At 45.5% G+C, this 20,455-nt stretch overlaps 1 protein-coding gene across 3 annotated transcripts in view; it reads left to right on the top strand.

Moving 5' to 3' along the window:
* ccnd2a (cyclin D2, a) overlaps nucleotides 1-19,445 on the top strand; it is a 228,032-nt gene extending 208,587 nt beyond the window's left edge. For all 3 annotated transcript variants that reach the window (XM_072663097.1, XM_072663096.1, XM_072663098.1), the window contains 3 exons: nucleotides 151-310; nucleotides 8,853-9,001; nucleotides 15,137-19,445. In XM_072663097.1, the coding sequence (XP_072519198.1) occupies nucleotides 151-310; nucleotides 8,853-9,001; nucleotides 15,137-15,310 (483 nt within the window). In that variant the 3' untranslated portion in view covers nucleotides 15,311-19,445. The remainder of the gene's footprint in view (nucleotides 1-150; nucleotides 311-8,852; nucleotides 9,002-15,136) is intronic.
* The last annotated feature ends 1,010 nt before the right edge of the window (nucleotides 19,446-20,455 follow it).

Below are 20,455 nucleotides of genomic sequence, written 5' to 3'. Positions count from 1 at the left end.
CAGCTGCAGCTAAATCTTCAGCAGTTACTTTAAATGGTATCTGTAAGCTTGCAAGATGACACACACGCTACATCATAACTGGAAAATTAGGCCCAGTTCCACTTGTTTCGCCGACCTCACACCTCTCTCGCGTCTTGTGTCCTCCTGCAGGAATGGGAGCTGGTGGTGCTGGGCAAGTTGAAGTGGAACCTGGCTGCTGTCACTCCAAACGACTTCATCGAGCACATCGTGAAGAAGCTGCCACTGCCCGAGGACAAGCTGGACGTGATCCGCAAGCACGTGCAGACCTTCATCGCCTTGTGCGCAACAGGTACTGGTGCCTCCCGCCATTGACCATTGAACTGTGTGTGGAACTGACAGTGCAGCGGACCACGGAATGCTGCCTACTGAGCTGTTCTTCTGAAAAAAGCTCTGGTTTTGTAATCACCGGTTGAAGCCAGGCTGCGTAACACGTCGGTGAATTCGTGCCATTTCTAGGTGGTGTGGTTGATTCCTTGGGTCAACATGTTTTTTTTTTCTTTGTTGCAGCATGTTTCAGCTCTTTGCTGTAGCTGCCACCATAAATCACCGCTGATGGAGGTCAAATTCCACTTTGTTCCTCCCCGTTTCAGTCCCTGAGGTGTATTTTTACTCTTTAATTATGACCTTCTCGCAGCGATGCTCCAGATGTGGCAAGCCAAACAATAATAAACCGAACATTAAAAATCTAAATTAGGGAGAGAGAAAGAGAGAGAGAGAGAGAGAGAGAGAGAGAGAGAGAGAGAGCGAAAAAAAAGAGCAGCCAAGTGCTTGGTAAATGATATCACGGCTGGCATGCGGCGCTGTATTTGTCTTGCGCTGGTGTTTTGTAAGTGCGAATGATAAAAGATCCGCTGCCAAGTCAACTGGGTGCTGATATCTTGCATCAACACTCTGGCAAGTGTTGAAAAATATCCTCATTTGCTTCTCTCCAAAAAAAAAAAACCTGAAATAGAAGTCAACTTCTGAGGGACAGTAACTATGGAGACGGCATTCAGGTTGTCTCCGCGGGCTTGGCGCCGCCAAACGCCGTGCCGGCGTTACCTTCACGTGAAAGTATGCGGATTGAAAACGGGGCCTGTAATGGAGAGGTCTTTCTCTGGAAGTCTTGACGTCTTTGGCCAATGCGTTTCGGGGGGCTGGAGGTCAGGGGCCATATCAGTGGCAAGCAGTGAATGGAGTGACACTTCAAAGGGCAGCTGTCTGGTTAAGGGCATTCCTGCGCGCTGCCGATCCAGTGGCTACTCTGTGTGGGGACGGAGCAAGGCATTGTCTCGGTTCTTGGCGGGGCGGATTATGTCTTTGAGATCAAACATGGAGCAGCGAGCGAGGGTGAGAAAAAAAAAAAAAACGTTAGGGGGAGAGTATTGTTCCGGGCGATCCAAACAGCCAAGCATGTCGTGTTTTCATACCTCATCCCGCTTCTCACGCCTCCTGCCTGCTCCGGGGCATGAGTGCTTTCCCATGTTGGAACGTCTCTTTGTGGAGCAGGTTCTCCCGACCGATCAGAAACCGGCGCTGCTCAACGAGAGGTAATGTGACCTGCCTGGTTTTCCCCTGGGCGACCACATCCCTCCCTGGGGTGCCTCGTCTCTCCAGGTCTCTCCAGGGAAAAAAAAACGAGAGGCTCGTCTCTGAGAAAGCTGAATGAGATAAGGGAGGGGGAAGGTGGAGGGAGGAATGGGAGCAGATGACAGGTCTAAACGTGGCACTTTTGATGTGGGTTCTCCTTTTCGGATTGTGCAATGGATATTGTAAATATGTTGTGAAAGTCCTCTGACAGGAGACATTGATGGTATCCAAGGGAACTGGCTTGGATCCCATTGAAGACACTCATTGCCATCCATCTCTCTCTCTCCCTTCTCTTTTTTTTTATTCTGAGTCACTAAAGATATTGGAACGCCTTTCAGTTTCACATCCCTTTCTCACAGTCCTGTTGTGCAAGACCGTGAGTGCACTTTGTCCTTGATTGCTCCAGTAAAGCAGTTGAAATGATTTTAGCTTCTTCCGCAACTCATTTACAGCCCACTGCTGGTAATAACAGAGATCTGAGCACATGCTTTAGAACGGCATCCAAGGAAATTAAGAGGACATGGTTAGGAATGCCTGAGATATTAGAATCGTAATATCTGTATAATTAGATGATTGTTCGAAAAGTTATTGACATTATTAATTTATTGCACTCCAACCCCGCAGAACTATTAGGAAACACTGGATTACCGTGCTGCATGTAGTGCCTGCATTCACTATACTGCATTTGTGACCCTTCTCTAATCCATGCTAATGCCAATATGCCATATTTCCTATAAATAATGTGACAAAGAACTAGGGGTGAGCGATATGGTAAAAATATTATATCACGCCATTTAAAGACATTTTCACGATACAATAGTCATCACAGACAAAATGCATCAGCAGAGGCAGAGTTTAAAAGCTGCAGTGATTTTTATTCCATGCCGCTTTGTTCTCAGCAGCCGGAGTCTGAGGGAGCACAATCGGCCATGCTCTCTCTGGATGGCACTCTCTCCTCGATATTTGCCTGCACAGCCGCCTGTTAGCTGGCACGGTGGAGCTGGAGACCCGGCACTTTCCTCCGAGCGGGTCGGCAATGTGTGTTAAGTCCTTATCCATCTAGTATTGTGAGAATTGCTAGTGCTAGGGGAGTTACGAACAGGTGGGTTTGTTGGAGGTACGAAATTAGGGGGGGGAGGGTAAAATTTCGATAAACAAATAAAAAAACAACCAGAATTTCAGTCAGGTGTTTTCCAAACGATTTTTTTCCTAGATTGTGGCCTGCCTTACTTCTCTTTCTTCGTATTCTTTGCAGAGAACCCAGCATCCCCCCATCCTCCCTTTATTTTGGAAGGACTTGCATAAATCAAGGCCTCTGTATCTGAATAAGAAAAGAGAAGAGAGTGGGGGTGGATAGAAAGAGAGACAGTTAATTTTTAATGGCTCCTCTCTTTTGGTAAAATAGTTCCGTTCAGGGCACTTGGTGGGATTTGGTCTGGCAGTAAAGGCCAAGTCCGTATTAATTAATAATGTAAAGAGGCCTTTCTCGGCTATGCAGATTGTTGTGATTGGGATGCAGGGGCTCAGCTAGAGACAAGACACATAGCTGGGAGGCCCTTTATTTCATTGGCAGAAGCATGTCAGCAAGGGTCAGCACAGAAGGAGCCCCTTATAGGAAACTGCAGTGTTTCTGCAGGGGGCAGTGTGTCACACGCCTGCACAGGAACAAGCTCATTAAAGCAGATTAGAGCCCATTGTTCATGCAGGTAACTGTAGCTGTAGCAGGGTTCAGCATCTTTAATAGAAAAAACTCAAATTTGGTGCACAGGTTTTAATTTTAGAGGCTGAAATCAGTTGGTAGTTTATTAAAGAGAAAAGGTGAGGCCTTAAAGCCTGAAAAACACAGTATTAGCTTCTAAGCATGGTGGTGGTAGCTTCATACTCTAGCTTCTATTATCTTTTGCTGCCAGTGGGACTGTGTATGTTGCACAAAGTGGATAAGATAATAAATTAGAAGCACATCCTCAGAATTCTTCAGCTTAACCTCAAACCATCGGCTAGACAGTTGAAACTTGGACACACGTGGGTGTTTCAGCAGGACAGTGAGCCCAAACACACATCAAAGGTGGCTGTGGAATGGATAGAGGAGGCTAATATAAGCTTTTGCAATGGTCTTCCCAAAGTTCTGACCTCAAGTATGTGGGGTGTATGTATGTGGGTTGCGGGTCAAATACATTTAATTGAACTCCACCGATTCTGTCAAGAAGAGTGGTCAAATATCCAAGCAGAATTCTGCCCGAAGCTACCGAAGCTACTCCTACTGGAAATCATGTCTGTCCCGTACTGTTTTATCAGAACCCAAACCTGAATTTTTCCCATTTTGTTCACCACACTGTTCATATTTCAGTAACTACACTATATGGACAAAAGTATTGGGACACCTGCTTATTCATTGTTTCTTTCTAAATTAGGAGTATTAAAAGAGTTCTTCCTCTTGGAGTAACTGTCTCTACTGTGCAGGGAAGAAGACTTCGACGAAATCTACTAGATTTTGGAGAAGCACTGCTGGGAGGATTTGATTGCATTCAGCAACAAGAGTGTTATCAGGATGTTGGATGATCCCCACCCCACCTCATCCCCAAATTATCCCAAAAGTATTGGATGGAGCTCCAACCATCATTCCAGAGAACACAGTTCTTCCACAGCTCCACACCTCAATGCTGGGGGGCTTTATACCCCTCTAGACCAAACCTGTCATTGTGCCAATAGAGTTTCCTAATTTATTGGCAGTAATTCTCTACAGGGACTAGACCAGCTGTGTGTGTGTGCAGCTTAGAGTGGACATATAGTGTATATATGTTTACAGGCACCCCAGTGGTTCAATATTAGTCCAAGGTGGATTGCCAGTGGTCTGCCTATTAGCTTTAATCGTGTAAATAGCACATTTCATGTTACAGTCTGCCTCAGTCGACCCGATTATGGCCGGCAGCGAAGGGCACATTTCACGCAAGGTCACACTGGGCTGGTGTGCATGTCAACAGGACTATAAAGAGACTAGTCTTTGGTACAGCTCTTGTAAATGTCTTGGTATGGGACAGTTTTGCAGACTGACTAAGAACTCAGAGAATCGTGTGGTTGTAAACACAGCTATTGTGTATCATTGTCCTCTTTAGTCATCCTCCTATTGTTGGAAAAGGGGCCTTGAGCTACGGCAGTGAATCTGCTGTAAAAAATGAAAGCTTTTCCTCTGAGTTCCACTGAGTTTGTCGGCATTGGTGTTTGTTGATATAAGGCTTGATTAGTCAGAGCTCACGATGAGTCGTCTTCCTTTGTATGCCTTGAATAATTTCCTGCATCCATGCAGCAGGAAGCACTGAAAGCACAGCATTCTCCCAAGAATTTCCTTCTCTGTGTGTCATAGGAACTCCCATGTGGTTACCAGTGTTTTCTGATGCTGATCAGAAGCCGCAGTATCCTGTCTGACTGTACGGCATAAATGCTAATGATTGCGCCAAGTTAGCGCCGCACAATCCAAATGGCATACCCATGCTCGGATGTTTTAGATACATAGGAGGTGAATTCATCACGGCCTGAGCCTCAGCTGCCACAAAAGCAGCTAGGCTGCCTTTAAGAAGGACTCAATTGTGGCCTACGATAAGTCTACTGATCATCAAACCCACGAGAGAACGCAGAGGACTCCACTGGATGCGGTTTTGTTGGTCGACATCGTCTTTCCGCTCCTCAGCTGTTTACTTGTCTTGTATCTGAGAGGTCCCCGAGGAAGAATAAATAGTGACTGGTGTGCATGAGTGTGTGTATGTGTGTGTGTTCAGGGAGGGGTCAGCATGGCTGAACAGTAAATCTGCCAATTCATGTCATTCCTGTTTCGAGAGGCCCCTGCCGGCCTTCGTGCTGTTGCTCAAGTCTCAACTGAGGTGCAAGGCTGAAGCAAGTTGTTACAGGATTTCGACAGCTTAGGAGGATTCCTGTTTTCACTTCATTTGAGTTACGGTCTTGGCTGCTTTGGAGCTAGAAGTGCTGGAGTACGAGGCAAACAATAGGAGGACAGTGCTGGAATTGGTCCAGGTCATGCTGCCAATCTGATACTGAGAGCTACACACTCGGCCCTTATTGTGACATAATGTAAAATGTAGGCTGTCAGCAGTGATTAGTTGGCAGTTTGTTTGATGATAATGCAGGTTTTATTAGCTTAATTGGTATTCTTAGCTCCTGGGCTCCCCCTACTGGTGAAGAGTGTAATTCACATTTACACCACTGCAGTAAATACAAATCGTGCTTTGAGCTTCACTGCATTGAAAGCTGTACGTGTGCATTTTTGGACAAGCTAAAAGAGATGCAGAAGCAGCGTCGGAAGGTATACATGATTTTACACTACTATGTTACACAGTTTTGAAGAGATTTTGCCAAAAGTATTGGGACATTGCTCATTTCGTTTTTCTTCCTAAATGAATGATGTTTAAAAGAGCTTATCCTACTTTTATTGGAGAAACTATAAATAAGTCTTTGTTGGAGCATTGCTGTAAGAAGTGTTATTGAGTGGATGATCACCACCCCACCTCATTCCCAATATCCCAACTCATTCCAGAGAACACAGTTCTTCCACTGCTCCACAGCTCAATGCTGGGGTGGCTTTTTACCCCTCTAGCCCACGCCTGCATTTCAAATGGCAGTTCTTCTTCACAGGGACTAGACCAAGTTCCAGTGTATCTACATTTCAGTCCAACCCTGTGACGATCACTCACCAAGTACACTTCTGCACGTTCCTGTTCAATCCCTGCATGGCACAGTACTGTCACATAGCAGGGTTTTAACAGATGGTGGCGGTGTTTTGTCTTTGCTCATTAAACTGCAAATATTGGGACATTTATGTGAAGCGACGCCAGTGGATCTTAACAGAGACAGACTTAGAGCAGGAGCTTTAGCACCTACCACATCTCGCTAGCCCACAAGAGTCCAAGAATTTACTGTCTGTCTGCGAGCTCCCTCACTTACACTCTCTAAGTGGCTCGTTCCATTTGACTGCGGCCTGCGGTGGGTGATGTACTGTGATGCCAAATCCAAAATGTTGTTTACATTTGACCTTTATCAATCAGTGGAGCCTGGCTGCTCAAAATGGGGCTTTCTGTAAACTGCGATTAATAAGCCACGCATCGGCATGGAATCCTGGCAGTTGATTTATTGCCCTTAAAAATCATCGCCCTCTTTGGCTGTTTCTCAACTTTCCGGGCGTTTAATTAATTTACAAGTTAAATGCGTATGCAGTGCATTGCACCCACCCAGGAGCTGGCTGTGCTGGCGCGGTCACGGAGACGCGCTGTGGGGAGGGCAAGAGAATGGCTCATTGAAGGGGGCGAGAGGCCGGGGGAGCAGACCAGCCAGCCGCCACTCACAAGGAGCCTTGCATCGCGAGCGTCTCCACTACGTACACTGCTTTTCCTCCGCATGCATATCAATGAAGACGTGCAAAAGCCGGCCGTTCTTCCTCCACCGACCGCTCGCTCACGCCAGAGTGTCCGGCTCTGCCGCTAACATGTGCGTAGCCTTGTTCCCCCACAGACTTGTGTTGTCCTGAGTGTGAAAAATCAGATTGCTGTGCCTTTCGCCTACACTGGCTAAGTGTACGCATCATCAGTCTTCTCCTCTTTGTGTGTGTGTATGTGTGTGTGTATACGCGCCTGTTGCAGATGGTAGAATTGACCCTAAGGACAGTGATGTAATGCAGTCCTTTTGTGCATTAACTTGCATTAACTCTGCCTTTCCTTTTGGCCCAAGCTTAAACCCCTTTCGGCCCCGGGCTCAGCTACGTACACAGAGGTGTATAGCAGGTTCATTTATTTGTCAACACCGAGCCACAAGTTCAGCGCCTGGCTCTGAATGTTAAGAAGGCAATGAAGGGACGGTTCTTCAGCAATCAAAGCCCACCTCTTTGATTTCCCCTCTTTTCTGAAAGAGAAAAGGAGCGAAAAAATCACTCTTGGAGCCATCTTGAGGTTTGCTTTGAATTCGGCAGCATGGTAATGCAATGGCCGCTGGGGTCCACTCTGTGAGCCCATAGGTGGCCCGGCATCAGAGGAATGGCGGGGGGCGGTGGGAGGGGGGGTCTCTTTTCTCCTGCCAAAACCTCATGAGGGTCTGGACACAGACTAAAGAATGATGTTCAGAGAAACAGCCTCCCTCTAAAACTTCCCCAGTCAATTCTGCTGGCTCAAACCTGACACACAGCCCAATGCCCAAACTGCCCCCCAACACCACCACCTCCACCACCAGCACATGCCCAAGTTTGTGCTAACTTTGGTTTTCCATCGGAGTCCACAGAGAGTGACCGATATTGCGGCTCTCAATTGGGTGGGAAGAGGTGATGACTCCGGACAATGAAGCCACCGCACTTGCTTGCCCACTGAACCCAAGACTGACACTGGCAGCACTCAATTAATATGCTAACAGATAGCAGCCTTGCTAACACAAATCACGAGCTGTTACAGCAACAAAAGCCGGGCATGTGTGCCATTCAGCCTGCAGGCCTGGTGTCTGGGAGGGAGAAATGGTAAAAAAAGAGAGGCAGAAAAGGAAACGGTACGAAAAATCTGGTTAAAAAAGAAGGCGAATAACAGAAATCAATGAGGCAGGGCTGGTAAGCAGCGTTAGCTGCTTTACTCCTTTCTCCATGCTAGCTGCCTTTCTTCTTCCACCTCTTTTCTTTCTCCCCCCGTCTTTCTCTCCCGCTCTTCTCTGCCAGTCACACTTTTGGGCCCGAGGCCCGTTCACAAGCTGTCTTATTTGCATTATGAATGACAGTGCGGGAGCTAACAAGGTTATTGGTCTTTGAGACGCACGCCTGTGACCACACGTGGAAAAAGGACCTACAGCAGTGAGCATTGGCAGGGCGACGCTGGCTCTTTATCCACTCCTTTCCAAGTGCTGTGGGGCTTTTTTTCTCTTTTTTTTTTTTTAAGGGAGCACACGATTTACTTGGGAGCTGGAAGAAAAGGGGCCGATCTGGGGAGGGTGGCTGAGGGGGTTTGGGAGGGCTAGAGTTAGGGGGGTTGTGTGGTGGAGGGCTTTCAGCTTCTTTTCAAGCCAAGTGAACCCTCATTATCTTGGGTTGCAGTCATTAGTAAAGGACTGTGCACAGATCTAATGGAAATGGCCCCTTCGTTTATTAGCATTCCCGATTCTTATCTTCTTCTCTTATGTTTTAAAGCTCATGGCGGTGAGTCGTGAGTCTTTTTGTCAGTAGGTCGATGCTGTACTTGTGGTACAGATCATAATGATGATAATGTCTTTCTCACACCTCCCCTCAGATTTCAACTTTGCCATGTACCCTCCATCCATGATCGCCACGGGCAGCGTGGGAGCGGCAATCTGCGGCCTACAGCTCAACAGCACAGACCGTTCGCTGTGGGGGGACAACCTTGCGGAACTGCTCGCCAAGATCACGAACACAGAAGTTGTGAGTACCTCAGGATTCTGTAAACAGCACCCCTCGTCTTTAATCAGGCAGAGCAATCTGTGGGGTTTTTCCCCAGAAGCTGCAATAAACCGATTTCTCCAACACACATTTGTGCTTCTTTGTTTCATGCTAGATGACTTAGTTCGATAGCAAGGCTTGTTTATATCAGAGCATTTATATGCACTGTAGTGTACTGTAAAATTGAACCACAAACGTCAAGGGATGCCACATTATCCACACGAATGTGAGCATCAGTGATGCATGTAGTGTAATTACTTGAAGATTCCACCAGCTCAGTACATCGGTCACGTTACCCCTCCTTTTCATGCATTTAACTGTACTAATCCTTACAGTCAAGGCCTGGATAAGCCCGAAGAATGACAAGCAGTAACATCTGAATATATGATCACCCAGAGCTACATATTTATGTCATGTAAAAAACTGTAAAGTCTTGCTGGCAAAGCATCAAGCCAATTTTTAGCTTAGTCTCGCACAGCTGTCCCATAATCCCCTTCGCCGCCTCTGGCTCTGCTATTCGCCCCGAGAGGTCACATGCCACATGTGTGTTAAGCTATATAAATGTGCCTGAAACGGCCCTAGAACAGTGGGGTGGGTGTGTGGCGGAAAGGAAGGGATCAGGTTAGTTTTGTGCTTGCCCTGCAGATCCCTGACATGAAAGGAAGCTGGATGCAGGCAGAATGCGGGACGGTGCGGAGCTGAGAGAGAGAGAGAGAGAGAGAGAGAGAGAGAGAGAGAGAGAGAGACGGGGGCCTGGAAATGCAGCCAGACGGCCATGTGGCCCCGTGGCAGGGCACCCAGTCCAAACACAGGCTGGGTTTCAGCTGCAATGGGGAGGGGGAGCAAGGGTGGACTGGCTTTTGTCAGGGTGCTAGCCTGCTACGAGATCAGGGGAGGAGGCGTATGAAAGGGGTGGTGGTGCGGTGGGGGGGGTTGTATTTTGGAAGGGGTGACGGCAGTGCCGGTAACGCTGGTGTTATTTAAAACCGAAGTTCTGAGATGAGAAGGTCCCCTGTCCCTTTTGTCTGCACCCCTGCAAAACATCAATGCACTATTGGGGTGTTCGCAAGTGTGTGTGAGTGTGTGTATGTATGTGTGCGTGTGGCTCTGGCCCTGTGCAAGGAGATTGCGCTTTCCTCCTTATTTACTCAATGGGCATGCGTCCAGCTTCAATTCAGTCTCACATTCAGACGCTGAATTACTGGAAGTGAAATGGGATTGACCCCGACTGAGAGACCGTGAGCAGGGAGACCACAGAGCTGGGGCGCACCGGCTTTATGCAAACGACTCACAAAGCCTCACACATAACACGCTGCCCCACAAGGGACGACCCTCATGGTGCTTGAGTTTCGGGAGGTAACTAGTGGAAGAAACGCAGCAAGGAGCAAAGAAAAACAATGCGTGGAGAGAACAGACAGGGTCCAAGGAGAGAGCCCAGAGGGACACTGTAGGTGTCTGCTCTGACCTGGAGAGGTCAGCCCTCCCGCCCAGAGTTCACCGCCGCTGGCCGGACGGCTGCCATGGCGGCGTGTGGCGTGTAAAGTCGCGCACCGTAGCGGAGGAAAAACAAACAGTCCTCCAGAGCACTGAAAAGTTCTCAGTGTGCGAGGAGTGTGAGGTCTCAGCCAGCAGAAACGAACTGCCCGCTCCATGATCAACTCTTCACATTCCTGGATGCCAACAAGCCATACCTTTGAAAAACATGCAGGCGGGGGCGAAGGCAGTTTGGGTCTACTGACTTTTTGGAGGACAGAGATTTTTTCCTCTCATAAAATGTTAAAGAAGTCTAGGAGGAGCCACTGTCCTGCAGGCTTTGACCGTTCTATCTTATTCAGTTCTGGGCAAGGAATCCTGACCTGGATAAGGATCCCCAAAAGAGGGTGCTATTATAGAGGTCTGGGTGGGTGCTGCCATATGCTGTAATACCAAACCTCCCTCCCTCAGAACGAGAGGAAGAGGGGTGTGGCACAGAAAAGGAAAAGGTAGAGATGGCCTTTACTGTATGCAGAAAGATTGATAGAACCTTCAGTCCAGTATGCTGGTGTGAGAAAGCCCTGCAGACGGAGACTTGAGGTGGAGGCAGGAGTGTGGTCAGGGAGATCACGGGGCTAAAAGGCAGCTCTACAGCCAGATGACCCTGCCAGCCTCCCTACCGGGCACCCTGCTGACATTTGTGGCGTCCAGTGTCTGTGGTTTTCAGCAGACATGTGACAGGGCCAACCATCCTCCACCAGACGCTGTTGCCGCGTGTGTGTGTGTCTTGAGTGTGAGTGCGCATAGCCTCAGACACACCTGGTGAGGTACGATGTGTACAGTCGCGGGCTCTACGCTCGCAGGCCAAACCAGGATGGCTGAAAGTTTGGCTTCAGGGACTCAAGCAAACTCTGTGGCCCCTCTCTCAGAACGAAGCAAAAGCAATGAGTATTCCAGCTGGCGTATGGTGTTTACGGTAAATGTTGTTATTGTAGCTAATGTATACTGTAAATGATGCTTTTTGGCTTGATGCGTTTCTCCGGGGGCCTACTGCGAGTTTTCATCTCATCGTTAACGTTCAGTCTGCTGGCTTTGAATTCGTGAGCTTGCGTTCAGATATGAATTAGTGGAGTTCCTGTGTGGTTTGGGTCAGGGGCATGGCTTCCCGCACTGAGCTCCTTTGCCTCTACTGAAGCTTTGGCTTCGTCGCAAGATCAAGCTCTGGATTCTTGATGAATGAACAAGAAGAAGGAGACGCTGGTGAGCTTTTGTAGGGGTGCGTTTCCCCTCTGCCACAATGAAGTCTTTGCGGCCTTTAAAAAAAAAAAATCAATCCTGGACTTTGTAAAAGTAGGTGAAATGTCAGTCATTTCGAGTTCAGGCACATGGAGAATGCTCATCTGACCAAAGTCAAAGTCACAATGCCAAAGGATGCTAAGGTTAGAGCCGGTTACAATTTTGGAGGAGAATGGCTGCGCAGATTCGGGCTATTTCTGGGACGTAGGATCATGTGTTAGGACCCCTGGCCTCTTGCACCAAGCCTCTGGGAGAGCATCTTAATCCCTTTCGTTTCCCAATGCTCCGCTGGCCCCGTTATGAACCCGGCAAGTCTTTCTTTTACTCCCCAATAAGAAGCAGGCATCTTTCTCCGTAGCCACATTAGTACCTTCTGTCGTCCGTGGTCTCCTGTCCTGTTCAAGACGGCATAATGAGTGACATCGGAGTGATTACTGACGGATCTCCGGCAGAGTCGTGTCCGTGCCTGTGGTTACTTGCAGCTTATCTAGTGTCGCCCTCCTCTGGATTTGATCATGGAGAGCCTCCTTCTAGAGCCAGTCCCAGTCCTACCAGTAGTCACACATTGAAGTCATTGAACGTTGCTTGAATTAAGCCTGTGGGTCTTGGCGCGGGCTTGCCTCTGCCTCTATAAAGAGCAGCGGCGCAGAGGGGAATGTCTTTTAAGAAGTTGGGCCTGGCATTCTTGCGGTAAGACACAAGCAGTCCTTATGCATGTTTTATGCTTTAGTTAATTTTGTCAGAGGAATTTATTTTTTTATGACTAATAGCGGCACGTCGCAGTGGGAAGCCGGAGACCTCTGGAGGAGATTACGAGGACGGCGGTCGCTTTCCTCCGCGGCAACACAGACGGCTACGCCCTCCCAGCGGCACCAGGGCCTTTCCTCGACAGAAAATCACACGCACACCCTGGCGTGACAGATGCTTGCTGGGGACGCATTTCACTAAACGTGACTAAATCTCTCACCAGTGTCACGTCTCGCCGCTAAACAAAAGTCTTCAGATTTAACCATGAAGTTCTTGGAAGGCTTCTTGGACTGGCCTCGGGGTAGTGAAACCTCCATCTTCTCTTACTCCCCACCCCACAATACAGCTAAGAAGACCCTAATGGGTGATAGCTTTGCTCTTTGATCTTAAGTATATATACATATATGTATGTGAAGCACTTGCCTAGCCCGGGAGCCACACGTAGGTTGGGTTCAGACTGCGGCCCATCAGCTTTTAATTAGCAGTAAATGTGAGAGGAATGCAGCCTCTCCACAAGCAATGCATTCTCTACAGGCCCTGCCCCTGGGGCTTCTCACAGAAGAACTCTCTCACAGACGCCTGGTGTGCCTCAGACCCACAGAGGAGCAGGGAGGAGAGAGAGAGTGTGTGTGAGTGTGAGTGTGAGTGTGCTGCATTTTCACTCGGCTCCACAAGAGGGCGCCATACGATGAAGTGGGCACTCTGTGTTTGCTGGTTAAATGCTTTTGCGTGCTCTCTGGAGCCATCAACAGGCTGACTGGGTCTTTATGAACATTTATATATTTTTTTTTCGGCCAGTTTTTGGTTTAGACAGCAAGCTCAGATGCTGAGATGGACTTTGCTTGTCTTTGACTGATGAATCAACAAGGAGGAGATACTTGCGAGGCTTATGTCTGGAGAGTTGTTTTTCAGAATGTGGGACTTTTTGGGCTCTAGTGTCTACTAGTTAGTAGATTACGCCTAATATACGGCTGGATGATGATGTCGTATTGGTATCAGCAGGTAACTGTTTTTTTCTTTTTAGACAGATGTTTAGACAGATGTTTATTTTACTGGGTGGCTACTGCTGTATGCTGAAATGCTAAACCTCCCTCCCTCAGAACGAGAGAAACCTCCCTCCCTCAGAATTAGAGAGTAGGTGGAGAGGAAGAGGGGTGTGGCACAGAAAAGGAAAGGGTAGGGATGGCCTTTACTGTATACAGAAAGGTTGACAGAACCTTCAGATGGAGCCTCAGCATCTGGAGGAGTATAAAATATCTGTATTTTACTTTATTAGTTTTACAGCATTTGTAACCATAGAAAATAAATGTCAAATGTCAACTTTCTCTGTAAGGCTGATCCAGGTAGATTTAGTCCCATTTTTTAAATTTGTATAAAACTAAGTCAGGTGTGTTCATGAAAAAGTGTTTTTATAGGGAGGGCCAATCCAGGCATATTTTAATGTATTAGGTATCAGCTATTTTAATTCCAATCCAGTTCATCTGTGAGCTGATTGGTCAGGGAGGAGAGTCAGACTGGATTATAAGATATTAAACACTGCAAGAAAAGTCTTGACTAAACTAAATCCATCAGTCCAGAATGTCTGATTATAGAAACTCGTACAGCATTTAGAGACTCGGATCAGATCAGGGGGCAAAATAACCCGATCGGGACATCCCTAGTTGTTTATATATGTAACAGGTCAATTTTATTTACAGGGGCATTCGTCTTTAACACTGTAACACCCGCCTCAGTGCTTTTGACCTCTGGTAACGTCTGAGTGTGACCCGTCACTCTGTACTCTGTACTCTGCTCTCACTGGCAGGTGAATGAGTGCTCTTTGTTCTTTTTGGAATGAGCAAAGCTTTGGTGGGCTCAGGTGGTCCCCTTAGGCTGCTATGCTCTTGTTAAAAGGGGAAGACAAAGAGAGAGAGAGAGACAGAGACAGAGACAGAGAGAAAGTTTTTCCATGGGACATGGATGCAATTAACATAGCTTTAGTGCAGCATTTATTTTCACTGTTGTCATGGCAGCTTTGGACAGATTGATCTCACTGTGGATGCTGGAGTCAATGATCAATGAAAGCCCCTGGACTGAACTTACAGTGCTCTTACAGTCTTTCCTTCTGACACATGCTTTTCCAGTTCTACTAGATCGATCTGGTTTTATCTTGCTGTAACTTCTGATGGAGAGATACACTACATATTATATGGACAAAAGTATTGGGACACCTACACATTACACCCACAGGGGCTGTTTTGACATCCTCCATATTAATGCCATTCTAAACCCATTGAGATTTACAAGGAGTTACTGTCTTGTTGCTGTAATGGTACTACAGAACTATTACAGAACCACGCTGGAGTTCAGTAAGCTCTTTAGAACCACCCACTCTTTTTTTACTAATGTGTGGAAAGGCAGACTGCTTGGATAGGTGCATGGGGTGTGAAAACATGGACACAGATAGAGATGGAAGGAATTTGTGATTGTGATGCCTGAAGCTCCTTCTCCTCAAATTCTGTCATTTCATATTTCATGACACTGTAGTGTCGTGTTTTTTGCCCAGGCAGGGGACAGGGACCATGGTTTAACTCTCTGTGTACCTGTTTGGTGTTGTTGCAGGATGTGCTGAAAGCGTGTCAGGAGCAGATTGAGCGTGTGCTGATGAACAGCCTGAGGGAGGGCCGTAGGCAGCAGCACAAACAGCAGCAGCAGGAGCAGGGCCCGCGCAACAAAGCGCTGGACGACCAGGACCAGTCCAGCACCCCTACCGACGTACGGGACATCAACTTGTGAGCTTGCAGAAGGAGTGCCGTCTGGATACGTCTTCTAAAGGAAAAAAAAAAACAACAAAAATGAGAAAAATGACAAAAAAACAAACAACCCCATCAAAAAGTGCTTGCTAGTCTTTGTAGTTTTTTATTCTTTTTTTTTCAATGAAAAAAAAGTTCCCTGTACATTATCAAAGAAATCAAAGAGATATTTTAGATACAAAATAGATATTTTTGAAATGAATTGAAATACTGATTCAGAAATCTCTATGGTGCCTCATAGAAGGGAAGCCTATAGTGTTTTGCAGACTGTTTTTGATTGTATAAACAAAAAGGTTCTATTACAAAAAAGCTGTAGTTTAACAAGGCTTAAAAAAAAAAGAAAAAAAAAGAAAAAACATAGAGAGTTAACTTTAAAAGACTGGCATGTAAAGGTACACGTTTGCGGGGCTATGTTTTTTTTCTGTTTTGTTGGTTCATGTTCAAAAAAGCCTGAGCTTGAACACACACAAGGGGTGCCATGAAGCTGGATAGTGGATTCCCCCCACCTGGCTGTGTGGTTATATTTGAAACAGAAAGGCCCAGATGTGTGAGAGGAGAAGCCTCACGCGGAGAATGGGATTCATTTGTGATCAGACAAGGAGCCCTCTGGGTAAGAATTTGGTTAGATAGCGTAAGTTGTCAACAAATTGCACGTGGAATCGGTGGCGAAAATGGAGGAGAAATCAAGTATGTGGTTCATTTTCGAAGTGGTTTCGAGTTGGTGATTGGTTGAAAATGGCCTGGACTGCCTGTTTCCAATGTATCAACCAAATTCGGCTCAATTGCAACAATGGCTGAAATTTTTATTATGTGTTTTGCCCAGAATGAGGGGGTCGGATGTCTTGGAAACAGGCTTTTGCCATTATTATTATTGTTATCATTATTATTATTATTATTATTATTATTATTATTATTCAATCAGCAACCTATTGTCTCTCTCGATTCTCATAATATAGAGACTCCAATAAGCTTTTGTCAGGCTGCTTGTGTGTGCGTGTGTGCGTACATCTGCATATGTGTGAGGGAGTGAGTGAGAGTGAGTGAGAGTGAGTGAGAGTGAGCGAGAGCGTCTGTGAGTGAGTGAGAGAGCGAGAGTTGTGCGTATGCTTTGTTTTGGTTATCTATATCTGCAAGCCTGTGATTCAGGATAAGGCCGCACAGTGAGGATCAGACAGGGGATAAGAGACATCTATAGCGCTTTCGCCTGCTTTCGGAGGGCCGCAAGGGGCCGCCTGCATTACTGCCTTCTATTCATTCGCTTTTTATTTCGTGGCTCGGGACCTGGGGCTGAGCCCGACCCGGCGCACAGGGCCAAGAGGAGGCAAGACACGAGGGAGGAGACAGAGGAGTGTGATGGAGGAGGCTCTGTTTTGTAATGAAAAAAAAGCCTCCTGCTGAATATTACTATACAATCGTTTCTGTTTGTTTGTTTGTTTTGTGGTTTCGAGTTGAAGGAGCCCAAGGCTGCTTTGATTGTCGCTCAAAGAGGTGCTAGAACGGACCAGAGTTAGGATTGTGCGTGTTCTACAAAGCAGTTCAATGAAAGTGCAGGGTGGCGTGAGAGTTCGAGCTCAGATGATGATGATGATGATCATGATGATGATGGCGATGATGAAGAAGCTGTGTAGGTTTAAGGAGAGGAGCTTGCTGCTGCTGAGGTGGACGTAAGGTTGGCATACAGGAGAGGAGGCCAAAGGAGAAGATCAGTTGTGGTTTCCAGAGATTGGTTAAGATAATTTAAGTTCTTCTTTAAGTTCTTTTTTTTTATCTATTTGTTTGTCTGTCTGTCTGGTTCGTCTTTGTGTCTGTCTAGGTTTTTGGATTACAGACCAGTATCTAAACCAGTTGAATTGACACTGCCAGCTAATTCATGGGGAAGGTGTTACACAGGGAAGCTGAATTGAGTAGAGGAACTGTTTCTTTTTTATTATTATTATTATTATTATTATTATTTTAATCAGTGCATCTGTAGTTCCTCGGTTTCAACAGCAAAGCACTTTTTTCAAGCACATACACCGCCCCCCCACCACCACCAGCACCACCACCCCCCACCACCAACACCACCACCACTGCCTTGCGTTCTTAGAGGGTTATGGTGAAGATGTCATGTTAGTTATTGGCTACTTGCTTGTGTCCTTGCTTGTTTTTCCCATGCGGGCTGGTCTCCCATGTTCAAACCATGACATTGGACCCAATATGTTGGTACGCCAGTGTGGACATTCCTACAACAGCGAAAAAAAAAACATTCCAACATTCCCAAAAAGAACTGAATAGAGGGAAAATGTTCAGTTTCTTGTTTTTTATTAGTATTATTATTAATAATAAAGCCCTCCCCTCCCCCCTCCTTCCCCTCCCCCCTCCTTCCCTTTACTTGCAGTTTAGCTTTCTGTTCAGTAAAGCTAAAGTTGATTGGTAGGTCTTCTGTCATAAAAAAAAAAACAAAGCCTTGCAACGTCAGCGATTTGCACGCTCCAAGGGCAGATGTTCCTTTAATTTATAGATGAACTGGTGAAGCTGCTCTGTCAGAGAAATGAAAATGCCTTGTTTCATATGGTGCCTTGATTCTATGTGATGAGTGATGATGCCCTGTGCCTTTCTGTGCATTGGTCAGACTGCTCACGTCGCCTATAAAAGCCCACTTGTCCAGTCATCTCCTTTACAAAAAAACAAAAAAAACAAAAAAACTGCTGCTTCCAAAGGTTGGACTGGCTTGGGGTTCCACAAAAGTCACAACGCTGTTACCAAGACTAAGGCAGTGTGCATCAACAGCACAGGAGGCCTCTGAGCCTGTGTAGAAGAGGTCAGGGGCAGTCCAGCTTTGTTTTGTCTGAGTGTAGATGTCGCTGGCGTTTCTGCGTCTTGCTGTGGGTGAAGGAGCTTTGTTGTAAACCCCCCCCCCTTTTTTTTTTTTGCCCCCGTGAGACGTTTGGGTTCTAATACGTCCGGTTACTTTTCCTACACTTGCACCAAAACAGCCCTTTTTTGTCCACTGATTGTATTATGCTCTCCTGTTTGACTCCTGTCCCCAGCTCTGCTCTGAAGCAAAAAGAACTGTAGTACTGTTTATTTTTTAGATCCTATGGGTGGTTATGTGGTTTTGAGTTTTGGATATAAACCGAAATTGTACTTCTTAAGGGTTTAAGATACTGTATTCCAAAGTGAAGAGCGGTAGAAGTGGTTGTGAAGACATCAATCAAGTGTCAATATTTTTTATTGAGTTATTATTGTTTTTTTTTTTTCGCTGCTAAAAAGCTATGATTTTTTTGTTTCATCTTATACACAAAAATAACATAGTTGTGATGTCACTTGAGTGTGCTGCTATTTTATAAACAATTGTATTGTAATTATTTTACTGCTTACAGAATACTTTGAAAATGCAGAAGTAGAGGGTAATAGAAGATCCTGAAATTGAATCGAGTGTTCGACTGGAAATGCTCTTTTTGTACAGTATGCTCTTAAAGCACGATTCCTTTCCCTTTTCTTATCTCTCGTTTTCCTGCTCTTCCTCATCTTCTTCTTCTATTTCATGCCACAGTCTGTAAGTACGGTATGTCTATACCTCAGGTTTACTGGACAAAAAGAAAACGCAACTTCTCAGTACCTCACAACTCATCACAGTTTTTTTCGGGAGCCTTCGAAGGACAGCACACAGCATGCATTGCAAATTGAGGGGACTCCTGTTAATGGACAGCACAAGGCTCCCACCTGGACTTTAACCAACCATAGTGGATGGGGGGCGGGCAAAAATCCCTGTTTCTTCGCTTGTGGGTGTTGGAATGGAGCTAAACACCAGTACGAATATCTCTGCGGATGTGTATGGAGTGTTTGAAACATCTAGGTGTCCCAAGTTTGGAATGTATACAACCGTTTTAATTGACCAAGTACATCTCGACATCTGTTGTTTGAGTCGCACTTTGCTTTGGCCTTAACGCACCTGCAAATTAACAGCCCGTCACGGGCCTCACCACCCTGTTACTGCCTGCCTGCGAGTTACTCATCCAGCGTTTGATTGTCAGAAATGACCCTATGGATTCTGTCTCCTCCCTCCACTATGACCATATCATGTACCTCAATTATGTCTGTTGCACAACCTCTGTTCAATAAATATCTGCTTCAAAGTGTGTGGCGCTAGATCCGTCCAACGCTGTTCTCTCACACGTGTGTGAAAGTGTTTAGCCTGTCTTACAGGAAATCAGCCTGTTGAAGGAAAAAAGCACATGTACATTTAGTTAGCCTGCAATACTGCCAAGGGTATGAACAGTATTCTGCTGACCCAATGAGAAGAGTAGCCTAACAATGCTAGAATTACTGTAATGACTAGTTATTGTTACCAGCTGTATTACTTCACTGTTCTGTTCAACTCCTACCAACCATCTACCTCTTTAATATAATCTTATTCATAATTAATGAGGGGTAAGCTATCCTTTTCACACTCTGAGCATAACTGAGATTAACTACAGCTGTTTCTGGGAGCCTTTCAGATAAATGTAAGGTGAACGTGGCTCAGCTAGAGCCATGGTAATGTTTCACACTGTAAACATTAAGCAATTTGCTTTTAAAATATTTATTTTTTGTAACTTTTTTATAAGTACACATTCATTTCAGATCTACACTTGTTTTAACTTAACAATAATAATTCATTTATTAATTTAGTAGTTTAGAAGTAAACTATTAGCAGTATAAAACAGAAAATATATATTTTAAATATTTTATTTGTGTATATTTTTTACATATTTAAATTAAAAAAGTATGTAAATGTATTTGCTAGAAATTGCAAATTAAATTTAAAAAGCTAAAAATGTCCTTAAAACATTTTAGAACAGTGTTTTAAAATAAACAGTGAATATTTAGTTTCTATTCATTCTATTAGAGTGATTTATGTGTCATTGTGTGCAGTTAATATGTGGGGGAAAATGATTAATGTGAAAACATAATAAAAGGAAGTTAAGATTAAAAGTCAAATAAAAAGCTTCTTATCCGGGTCTTTTAAATGGGTTTTAATTGTATTGTTGCAAGTCTGTGGAGAAATGCAAAGTATTAACTTAGATTATTTAAATAAAATTCTGATAATATTTTTTAAATGTTTTCTCATGAAGCCTAGAAATGCTATAATTACTATAATCACTGT

This window comes from Salminus brasiliensis, chromosome 19 (genome assembly GCF_030463535.1).
Source record: "Salminus brasiliensis chromosome 19, fSalBra1.hap2, whole genome shotgun sequence".
NCBI lineage: Eukaryota > Metazoa > Chordata > Actinopteri > Characiformes > Bryconidae > Salminus > Salminus brasiliensis.
The sequence above is the reverse complement of the archived record's forward strand: the minus strand, read 5'-3'. Positions and strand labels throughout refer to the sequence as shown.